General features: G+C 38.2%; 1 protein-coding gene across 8 annotated transcripts in view; it reads left to right on the plus strand.

Moving 5' to 3' along the window:
• LOC131436917 (beta-arrestin-1) overlaps window positions 1–12302 on the plus strand; it is a 249149-nt gene that overhangs the window by 216764 nt on the left and 20083 nt on the right. For all 8 annotated transcript variants that reach the window (XM_058605909.1, XM_058605900.1, XM_058605908.1 and 5 more), the window contains one exon: window positions 6705–6941. In XM_058605909.1, coding sequence (XP_058461892.1) covers window positions 6705–6941 — 237 coding nt within the window. The remainder of the gene's footprint in view (window positions 1–6704; window positions 6942–12302) is intronic.

Here is a 12302-nt window from a genome sequence, read left to right on the forward strand (position 1 = left end):
AATATTAGGGGCCACTTGAGGGCGTATGTGATCCGGAATTCCACGAATCTCTTCTCTCATGGATGTGTCAAAAAACACAGTAGAATCAGAAGTATCCAGGAAATGAGCACGGTTGGAAACAAACGAAGAAGGATTAATATTCTGAGCCATGTAATCAAAATACAAGGACATAAAACGGGTTTGAGAATTAAGCTCAACTAACCTTTCGAAGTTTTCAATCACCATCGGATTCAAGATATCGCATCGGATAAGCAATCGGTATGAGAGATCCCAGAATCGATTTTTCAACGGTAAGACGCCCGCGAGCACTTCGAGACTCATCGTATGAGTCGATTGCATGCAACCTAGGGCAATACGCAAACAACGATACTGAATTCTTTCCAGTTTAATGAAATGAGTGTTCGCGGCGGATCGGAAGCAGAAGCATCCATATTCCATTACGGACAATATCGTTGTTTGGTAAAGCCTGATCAGGTCTCCTGGGTGTGCACCCCACCAAGTTCCGGTTATTGTGCGAAGAAAATTGATTCTCTGCTGGCATTTTTGTTTCAGATACCTAATGTGACATCCCCAGGTGCCTTTGGAGTCGAACCAGACCCCGAGATATTTGAATGTGAAGACCTGAGCTATGTTTTCACCCCCTAGTTGAAGCTGTAGTTGTGCTGGTTCTCGCTTCCTTGAAAATACAACCAACTCAGTTTTCTCCGTAGAGAACTCGATACCCATTTGAAGAGCCCATATGGATAAGTTGGTAAGAGTATCTTGTAACGGCCCTTGCAGATCGCCAGCTTTGGGTCCTATAATAGACACAACGCTGTCGTCGGCAAGTTGTCTTAGCGTGCAAGATGTATTGATACATTTATCGATGTCGTTTACGTAAAAATTGTATAAAAGGGGGCTTAAGCATGAGCCCTGAGGAAGACCCATGTAACTGAATCGTATTGTCGACAAATCACCATGCGCGAAATACATGTATTTCTCGGACAATAGATGGTACAAAAAGTTATTCAAAATTGGTGAACGACCATGCTGATGCAACTTCTCAGATACGATATTTATGGAAACTGAGTCAAAAGCCCCCTTGATGTCTAGGCAAACTGATACCATTTGTTCCTTACGAGCAAATGCCATTTGAATTTCTGTTGAGAGCAACGCAAGACAATCGTTCGTTCCTTTTCCTCTGCGGAAACCAAATTGTGTATCTGAAAGTAAGCCATTAGTCTCGACCCAATTGTCTAGACGAAACAGAATCATTTTTTCGAACAATTTCCGGATACAGGAAAGCATAGCAATCGGCCGATACGAATTGTGATCGGAGGCTGGTTTCCCTGGTTTTTGAATGGCAATAACTCTGACTTGTCTCCAGTCATGTGGGACAATATTATCCTCAAGAAGCCTATTGAATAAATTCAATAAGCGCCTTTTGGCAGAGTCAGGTAAATTTTTCAACAAGTTGAATTTGATTTTGTCTAACCCCGGAGATTTATTGTTACACGATAAAAGCGCAAGTGAGAACTCTACCATCGAAAACGGTATTTCGTTTGCATTTGACGTCGCGGCGCGGGAGATCCTCTGGTCCGGAGCAGAGTCTGGGCATACTTTTTTAGCGAAATCGAATATCCAGCGGTTAGAATATTCCTCGCTTTCGTTTGTGGTGTTTTTGTTGCGCATTCGTCGGGCTGTGTTCCAAAGAGTGCTCATCGATGTTTCTTTTGTTAATCCGTCAACAAACCGGCGCCAGTAACCGCGTTTTTTTGCTTTAATTAAGTTCTTCATTTGCGTGTCTAACGTTGCATAATTACGATAATTATCAGGTGTTCCATTGGCTCTAAACTGTTTGAACGCGGAGGCTCTATCAGCGTTCAGTGATGAGCACTCTTTGTCCCACCACGGATTGGGAGGACGGATGTTAGTTTTCGCGCCAGGTACACGTTTCGTCTGAGCTTGAATCGCAGTATCGAGAATCAAGCCAGCCATAAACGTGTACTCTTCCTCCGGAGGAAGTTCTTGTGTTGTTTTGAGTTTCTCAGATATCGAATTTGCGTAGTCTTTCCAATCAATATTTCGTGTGAGGTCATACGAAACATTGATTGTCTCCGATGGTCTTAATCCGCAGGTGATTGAGATTACGATAGGTAGATGATCGCTACCGTGTGGATCAGGGATCACCTTCCACTTGCAATCTAACCGTAGCGATGTCGAGCAGAGGGATAAATCCAGCGCACTTGGTCTTGCTGGTGGTGCAGGAATCCGTGTCATTTCTCCCGTATTCAAGATTGTCATATTGAAGTTGTCGCAAATATCATGGATCATAGCTGATCTGTTATCGTCGTGAAGACAGCCCCATCCCGTACCGTGTGAGTTAAAGTCTCCTAAAACCAACGTCGGTGCAGGAAGGAGCTCTACGATATCACTGAGCCGCCGATGCCCAACCGAGGCTCTTGGGGGAATGTAGATGGAAGCAATGCAAAGGTCCTTGCCTTTTACTGTTATTTGACATGCGACAACTTCAATGCCTGGTATCGATGGGAGGTTAATTCGATAGAAAGAATAGCACTTTTTGATCCCCAAAAGTACTCCTCCATAGGGATCATCTCGATCCAGACGAATAATGTTAAAATCGTGGAAGTTTAGGGGTACATCAGAAGTTAGCCAAGTTTCGCACAATGCAAATGCGTCACATTTCAGATTATTCACTAGAATTTTGAAAGGATCTATTTTCGGGGTGATACTTCTACAATTCCACTGTAAAACAGTGATTGAATCCTTAACCTCAAAAGGTGACTTAGCCATCGAAGGATACGATCGCTGAAAGAAGGGGCCAATTTGCAGTCATCTGCTTCAAATATGTTTTCACTGTAGGCATGAATGCAATTAAAATGCTTTTAAGAGGGTCAGATATGTTGAAATTTTTGAAAATCCAGTCCACAATATCTGAGAACTTGATAAGTCCAGCACTGAGTTGGTTCTCAGATAGATTTTCGGGGACGCTTGGGGGGTTTGATGTCCCAGGAAGTGGTGGGAATTCTTTCGTAGAATTTAGATTTCCTAGACCAGGAGCATTTTGCTTCGGTTTTGCTTTAGCACCACTTCCTCTAGCTGTAACTTTTAGAGGCCCTTCTGAGGATATCTTCGAACCCTTACTAGGAAGCTTGTGGGAGGATATATTTCTTCTCTTTCTATAGCTTTGAGGGACAGCCGAAGATGTACCTTCCAAAGGGTCGTCATAATCACTCTCGTCATTTGACAAGCAGGCATATGGGTTCGTTATTTGTTTGGGGGGAGTGGCACTCTTCAGCATATCGGCGAAAGAGCGTTTAGAATGTTCTTTCAGAGAACGCTTCATTCTGTCACCGCGAAGTCTATACGCGGGACATGCCGAGAGGTCATGCGGACCCTCCTTACAATAGAGGCACTTTTCAGTATCCTTACCGCAAGAGCCATCCGCATGTCCTCCCCCACAGTTGGCGCACCGGGGCTTATTGCAGCAATGAGAAGCTGTATGCCCCAATTGTTTACAGTTGGTACAGTTCATTACTCGCGGTACAAAGAGACGAACGGGCAGACGAACCCGGTCCAAGAGGACGTAGTTGGGTAGAGCCGAGCCAGCAAAGGTAACTCGATAAGAATCTGATTGGGGATAAGATTTTGTTCCATCCCCGGCGATCGATACTGAATGCAAGCGTTTGCAATCCAGTATCTTGACATTCTTAAGTAAGGGGTCTTTAAAACAACCTGCTCCGTACTTAAGAATGTCTTCACAAGTCAGAGTCGAATCGGTTACCACGCCGTCTATTTCGACTTCACGAGCTGGTACGTACACGCGGTAGTCCCGCGTAAAGTGCTCATTTCGAACAATCTCGTTTGCCTGCTGAGAGCTTGTTAGTAAGACCCTGAGCTTGTCTGGTCGTACTTTATCTATTCTTTTTATAGTAGAATATCGCGAGGACAGGTCACGAGATATTTTCAAAGTATTCAATTTTTTGTCGTTTGATTTGGTCCGGAAATATACAGCATAAGGTCCGACCGGGAGTGCAAGCCCATCCGGATAGCTCTTAATGCGAATCTTACTGCTGTCAGCAGAAGTCTCCATCTGATCATCGGGAGGGTGAGGATCAGGTTCAGAGTTGCTCATGTCCTCACGGATAGTTGTGAGGATAAAATGATGAGGAACCGATAATAGAAAGGCGGGAGAATAAACAATGAGAAGACAGTACTTATCTTAAAATCCGGCTTATCATCCACCAAGTTCTCGCTTTTGCAGATCGGTGTATCACCGCAGATGGTGTGTAAAAATCCTCCACGAGGAAAAAAAACACAATTGTCTATAATGTTCAACGTATAACGGTACTTTTCACCAGAACACAATATACAGTGATATCACAATAGCACCCGGCACTGGCCAACTGTGCCTATTGATACTAACACTCGCTAGCACACAGAGAGAGCAAAATGACCTTGAGAATGGATTAAAACGCTCGACTGGACAAATGTTAAGAGAAACGTAAATACGCATCCGATCACATCGACTGTTGATTTGGAACTGAAAGTAATTATTGTCTAACAATTTAATGAATAATTTTTTTCTAGTCAAAATTTTCTCATAACTTGAGTTTCATTGGAAACCAGACACCAACGTTTTCCTTTTCGTTACTTTAGGGAGGTTTAACAGCTACAAAATGGAGGATTTTTTCGTTAAAAATCGTAGTTTTCACTTTGAACAACAACCAAAAATTAAAAACATTTAAAAAATCCAACAGAAACGTTGGGGTCTAGAAAAATTCTACTCTATCTATGCTGCGTTCATTTGTTCACTTCTGATTAGTCTGCGCTGAGATACAGTGGACACCGCAAATCATGATTTTAAAGAAGCGTCCTCAAAAATACTTCTTCACCGACTTATCTCTCAATATTTTTTTACGAAAAATTACAAAATGTTGTTCGAATGGTGCTTTTCATCATGCGAAACATTTGAATTTATTTTGTTCAACAACAATTCTGCAAAAAAATTGCAAAAATGATAATATTTTTCATTATTTAAACCAAATGCAGCAAAAACCCAATCAATTATCTTCCCTTATAAGCCAAGAGCTTCTTTTCTTAAACCAAACAATAATCACATTATCAAATTGATATGGTCAGATCAAGCAAAATACTTAGGTTTAACGTATGACAAAAAACTGACTTTTAAGAAATCCAGGCAAAGTGTAATAAATATATTAAATGTTTATATCCTCTTACCAACAGAAATTCTATGCTCTGTTTAAAGAACAAATTATCAATTTATAAACAAATTTTCCGACCAGCCATGCTATATGCAGTATCACAGATTCACAAATATAGAACCATTAGATGTAATGTCACATAATATTATAGACAAATTCCGTCAAAAATCGATGCAATCTTCAATTGAATCGATTCGTTCTCTGTATTAGCTAAGTTAGTATATAAATTCCGTTTTGCCCATTACACAACACAAGTAGGTTTACAAATTTTCATACACAAACATCTCAGAATTGCGGAAGCAAATGATGTCTTAATGGTAATAACCAAATCATGTACACAATAGGGCTGAAAAGTCACCACTTGTAGCTGAACACCCAATTTAAATCTTAATAATTTAAGTTTCTCATATTCCAATGAATAGTTATTAAAAAATGAGAATGCAAAGTAAGACATTCAGAGTAAAATCCGACAACTGGAGAGTCTCAGAAAACGAAAGCTTAAAAGGATGCGATAAATAATTGAAACTGAAATTAAAAAAGAGTTAATCAGATCATACCGAAGTGGTCCACATTAAAATTTTTTATACCAAGAAGAGAAAGCTTGCCAAGCACGAAGATGTTGAAGCAAAAAAAATGGCCTTCGCTGAAATCTGTTTAACTTCTTTCAAAATCACAGTTGTAATCAATTTTATTTTTGCTTTAACATTTTCCGTACATCAGAGAGTGACGTGGTGTATGCAGACTTATTTATTGTGTTTATATAACATATTTATGCAGAATCTTAAATTATATTTAAGTGGATTTTCAAGTTCAGCGGAAAGTATCACCTGCATGTACGAAGTATTGTACAATCGGATAGCCGTCAAAGTTGTGTTTCACTGCATTCAGAGGGTACGACAATTTCTGGAATCTTTTTGCGGCCTTGCCTTCTCGAAACATTTCCGAGCAACGCCGGGTAATTCAGCTAGTGTTGAAATATTTAGTGAGGTGAAACTATGCGCATTAATTTCGAAAAATTAATGTAACTCGTTCAAATGAAGAACTACGAAGTTGGCTTCTTCAGCAAAGCTGCACAAAATAAAATTTCCTGCAACTTTGCTGTAAAGTGCAACAATTTTTGAATTCAATTAAGAAAGTTAAATTCCCGATTTCTATCCTAACATGGACCACCCTCATGACTATTGAAATCAAAAGATGCGCCAGTTTATAACAAACAGCTTTTGAGAAGACATCAACCACTAACAGTTATATTTATGAACGAAAATATGTTTGTCTCGCAAATTTCCCCTTTCGGGCCACTGTGCACTGTCGGGTTGTCACTGCAGACTTGGGCAAATATTTACTGTCGGGCGGTATCTGTCACCGACAGCAATGAACCCGCTTTGCACGGTTGTCCATCATGTGCACTATATGTACTATATATGCATATGGCAAACCGAATAATCATTTATCATATCTCTGTAACCAACCGCATTGCAGTGATTTAGTGGCCGAACTACCGTTCATCTTAATGCATCCGAAACCGGAAGACGACGAACCGGTGATAGGAGAACGATCTCCGAACCGAACGATAAACAGTGCTGCTGATGGAAGTGGCAAACACCTGACGGCCGGAACAGGTGCCACCGGAGGAGACCAAAACAGTAAGAACGGCACCAATCACAGCGGGTCCGGTACGTCGAAAGAGGACGGTCCCAATTTAATACAGTTAGATGGGTAAGTTTACTACTGTTGGGTGAGTGAGTGCAACTGGTACCGTATGTTTATCCAACGTGTTTTGTCTTGAATTCTCCTTAATACTGCCTGTGTTTGTCAAATGGATCCGAGTCGGTATCAATTCCGATGGCTTTCGTTTCAATGCGAAACGATGCTGATTCGAGATAGAGAGAAAAAAAAACACTGTGACATTATGACATCAGGTTCCGTTCTGAATTTGTTCAGCTGCGGAAGTTTCGTGCTGTGACATTTTCTTTTGAAATTGTGTTCCATTATCCAGTACAGATGAGTTTTGCTAGCACTTTTCTCTTTATGGATTTGTATTCAAAAGATGTACAACCGAACTGTGGCTTTGATCTCCTATTGGCTATTGCCTACACACTTAGAAAAATTTGCATCTTAAAAGATGCACATAAAAGGAGCGTCGCGATTCACTTACATTCACAATCCAAAGCATGTAAAGATAGGTCACATCTTTAATTTCACAATTAATTTAGCTGAAGCTTACATCGATACAGACGCAAAATTTATTTTTACGCATTAGTAGATGTAATATTATGGCTTCACCAAAGAATGTACGGCATATTTGGATTCACGTTAAACGTAAATTTCATTTTGTCTAAGAGTGTAGTGCAATCCAGATTTGCACAACAATAATATACCACAGCAATAGGTCAGGTATGTTGCCTAGGTAATAACTTTTATGCTCGATCAATAGTTTGAAGACGAACTTGAAATCTCTTCGCTATGCCAGTGACAAGAAAGCACTTATAACTCAATTTGTAGAGAAAATTACTTTTTATTTACCTTTTCTTTCTTGTTCCTTCCAACCAAGCAAAGTCAGATGAAAACAATTACTGTCACTAGATTGCAAAATTGACAACAGAAGGAAGGAGCACACAATGAAGAAAGCGGCCAATTACCACGGATTAAGCAGTAGATAAAGACGATCTCTGTGAGCTCTTTTAGGGAAGCTCATTCATATTAAATTCGGACCGATTATTAGACAGGAGATATTTTTTCTACCGTGTTTTCCACCTCGGTCAACTTTCACTTGGCAAGCTGACCGACGATTATTGAAGATTACGCTCTGTCATGATGTGGGTTGTCAAAAAAAATCGTAACGATTGCTAGGATAAGAAGACTTGATGTTGTAATAAAAAAAGTAGTGGAAGCAGATCTACTTCGGAAGGGAAGGTTTCTAAAATTTTTCTGAATGAAATTAATACAAAATTTTGAAAGAGAAGATGAAAATTATCCTCAGAATTCAAGCTTTATAGTGATGGAATCCTCACTTTAAATTGGCCAGACCCTACGGTTTCGAAATTTGTCTACGCTAAGTGAAATTTACAAGCCATTGTGAATCTGAGTGTAATCGAAGTCTCCGGCATACGAACTCGAAAATTTGCATTCCAAAAATTTTTCAGTCCAACCTTTGTATCGATTTTGGAGAAATTCCTGGTCAACCGTTCATCCCAAAACATTCAAGATTCCTTTTGAATGAACCTCGAACAATTTTTTTATGCAGGCTCGAATAACTGCAGTTTTTCTTTTTTTGCAAATTAATGATGTCAGAATTATTGGTACTGATACTATGTTCACACTATGAGTTAAAATAAGGCTTAATACTATGTTCACACTATGAGTTAAAACATGTTATAACTCCGATTTCATGTTTTAAGCGAAATAACATGTTTTCCCATAGCGTTATTTCCACCATGGTGGCACGATTGTCATCTGCATACAATTGGCTTGAAGCCGAAAATTTTGGTTCTTTGGTTCTAGTTCGCTGTCAAATGCTGTGTTTAAGCAGTATTCACACGTTCACATTTTTCTTCATACGGTTGCACCAACATAAGGAAACGATTTCGATGGAATATAATCAATCTATAATAAACCACAATTTCTTTTTCTCAAATTACTTGTTTATAGAGAATACTAGACAAGAGTTATATTTGTATTGGGTTTGAAGAAATTAACTTTTGACACCAGTATGGTGTCACCACCCAAACTTAATTCGTCGGTTTCAGGAACCAGCTTCCGTAGCAGAGGGTGGTTATTTCATGTACAAAAACGTCACATTAGAACATGTTTTCCTCAAATAACACGCACTTTTCGTCATTTTTGACTATGTCAATTGACAAGCTTGCGTCGAACTCGTTTTTTAATCAAAGTAGTCATGTAATCATCATAAAAGAAATCATTTATTTATGCGAAGTGGAGGAAAAATGGAGGAAATGTTCTCTTCCTTTAGGATGTTGAAACGAAAGGTTTCATCATTGTTTTTAAACATCTGAAGGCAGAGACTTCAATAACAAAAACTGGCACATTGACACCACATATGTTTTTTGAGAGCTCATTGATTAAAGGGTTCGGTTCTGTGAGAAAAAAATATATTTTTGAATTAAATGTTCGACACATGTTATTTATTATTTTATAATGTGTGTCTAGGGAAGGATCGTTGTTTCGATTATGAGGCTCCAAGCTTCGGAGTTAATAAATTCTTAGTATAAGTAGAATTCTACTGAACATTGAGAGCTAACAGTGAAATCTTTCATAGTTTAGTTTCCTCATTAAAATGCAATACTAGGAAAAAAACATTTTTTTCCTACTAATGTCCATGCATGTCAACGGTAATATCCTTCATAACTAGAAGAAGCAACTGTTTATTTCTTATTTTTCGAATGTTTCCAATGTGCGGATCTCTTAACGCAGGAAAGATGGAGCACTGAATCGATTTTTAATAACGGAAACGCAGCACAAATGCTTAATTTCTGTGACAAAGACATGTTTGCACTTTGTTTCTAAACAATTTCAATAACAAACAGTATGTCATGCGTATAACGTAATCCGAGTGTGAACAATTCAGTTTTAACTTTATATTACTTTCGATAAAACGTGTAATTTTCTGATAGTGTGAACATAGTATAACCAAATACAAATAATAATACCCCTAAGTCCCATACAAAGGAACCGCCAATGTTTGGCTCACAGCCCTGAACAAGTAAGCCTAGCAAATTACTTCCTTTCATTGCGATAGTTTGAAAATGTGGAAGGAGATCGTTTCTGGCAACGCTTTATGCTAGTTGCTACGGTGCAAAACAAACTTGTTTGTTTATGTTTGTCGTTGCTGTATTAAACTGCAACAATCAGTCTAAATATCACCGGAACTAGCACAAAAGATGACAAATGAACACAAACACCTACGAATCTACAAATATCAATACAGCTAGTAGTATATTCATGGTGGCTTAACCATTCTAGATTATTGTTTAACTTACATTTCGCTTGTGATCTTGATTATCAGATAAAAACTGTTTGTTTATTTATTTTTCACTATAATAAACAGCAACTATGGTGAACTTGTTCTTACCCTTCAGTGTTGCTAGTTTTATAGAAAACTCGTTAAAATACATTGTCACTCTGACAGTGTATCATGACAGTGTACCGCACGATGCAAAATGTGTCCTTGAAAATTTGTCGAAGTATTCCGTATTATAATTTGTATTTGGTATAACTCTGAGTTCATGTTTTAAGCGAAATAACATGTTTTACTTTTGCGTTATTCCATATTCAGAAACACAACCCTGATAGCATTTTCCTTCACTTTTCGACTATGTCAATTGACAAGCTGTTCAACAACAGCAGTTTTCCATCAAAGTAGCCATGTAATCATAATAAAACAAAACTGAAAACTGTTACAACCAAAATACTTTTTTCTTTCCTATCTGCTACGTAGGCATTTTTGCAGTTTGTTTCTAAACAAACTCAATACCAAGTAATATGTCATGTGTATAACATATTCTTAGCGTGAACAGTGCGGTTTTAACTTTATATTACTATAAAACATGTTATTTTCTGCCGGTGTGAACATAGTATAAAACATGTTTTCCCTAAATAATGATATAATTATCAGTAAAGCACAACCCTGCTAACATTTTCCGTCACTTTTCGACTGTCATTGCGTGTTTTAAGTCACTGTCATTGTCAATTGACAAGCTGTTCAACAACAGCAGTTTTCCATCAAAGTAGCCATGTAATCATAATAAAACAAAACTGGAAACTATTTTTTTTGTATTTAGAAATAACTTTTTTGGTGGAATAAACTTTCGAAACGTAGGCAATATGCAATAAGCGTGTAACGGTAACATTATTCATAACTAAGAGAAGTACCTGGCTTATTTCTTATTTTCCGGATGTTGGCAACGTACTTTTTTCTTTTCTTCCTGTGACGTAGGCATTTTTGCTGTTTGTTTCTAATTAAACTCAATAACATGTGACAGAAAAACAAAAATCATTTAGAATTATTGCTTAGAATCTGTTCAATTTGCAATATTCTTATCTTACGAAGCATTAAAGTGAATGGATGTTACAACATATGTTGTGCGGTATGTTTACATATGTTTACTTCCTTCCATACTTGTTGCTATGGAATTTTACCGTCATTTTCAAATGTTTATCGACGTTATTTAACGAAGGGTCAACAAAATTACACTAATACAAAGTTAACTGGTTCACGATTACTGATCCGATATTGTTCGTTGGGTCGTATGGGACATTGTAATCTTGAGTTTATCTTTGGTTTAACCACCGACAGTTGATCTCTTGAAGTAACAAAATAGTGTGAGAGCGGCCTTCAAATGAGGTTCATGTAAAGATTCGAATTGGTTCAAGATAATAGATGAAAGACAAACCAGATAGCTTAAAAATCAATTACAGAATACACATAAATTAATGGTTTCCTCCTTCAGTTTTCATTTTTAATACTTTACTCCATTTATAATTCCATTCATTCGAACTTGCTCACTACCAACAGCGAAGACAATGAAGCAGCTGGACTTCTTGGCAAGCAAAACTTTAAATGACAATGAATTTTGAGAGGTTCACTTGGAAATGGCAGCAAAAGTCAAATTAATTTGTATATACATGCTGACGGTCAGTGGCTCTTCACCCTCTTTACAACCGGAAATCGGATCCGGATGAAAATTTGGAATTTCGTACGGCATCACAATACCTTTTCTGGTTAAAGCTTGAATGACAGGAATATATAAAAAAAACAACATACGCGATTTAAGTCTGTTCTGACAACCGAAAGTTTTTATCTGGCGCACCGAAAAACCGGATAAATTGAAATCGGCAATCTGCTTTCCAACCTATAACTTCGATATTACTCTAAATCACGTTAAAATTACACCCTCATTCTTGTTTACGTCCGTATCGACCATACGACGAACGGATACTTTCGAACGAATACGAATAAGCCATTCTTGTTTTCACTCGAATGAATTCGAACGCGACTCGTTTGCCACAAAATATTCAAATATCAGTAAACTTCTCCAAATAAATGCTAAGCCTTGATGA

This window comes from Malaya genurostris, chromosome 3 (genome assembly GCF_030247185.1).
Source record: "Malaya genurostris strain Urasoe2022 chromosome 3, Malgen_1.1, whole genome shotgun sequence".
In the NCBI taxonomy this organism is placed as follows: Eukaryota; Metazoa; Arthropoda; class Insecta; order Diptera; family Culicidae; genus Malaya; species Malaya genurostris.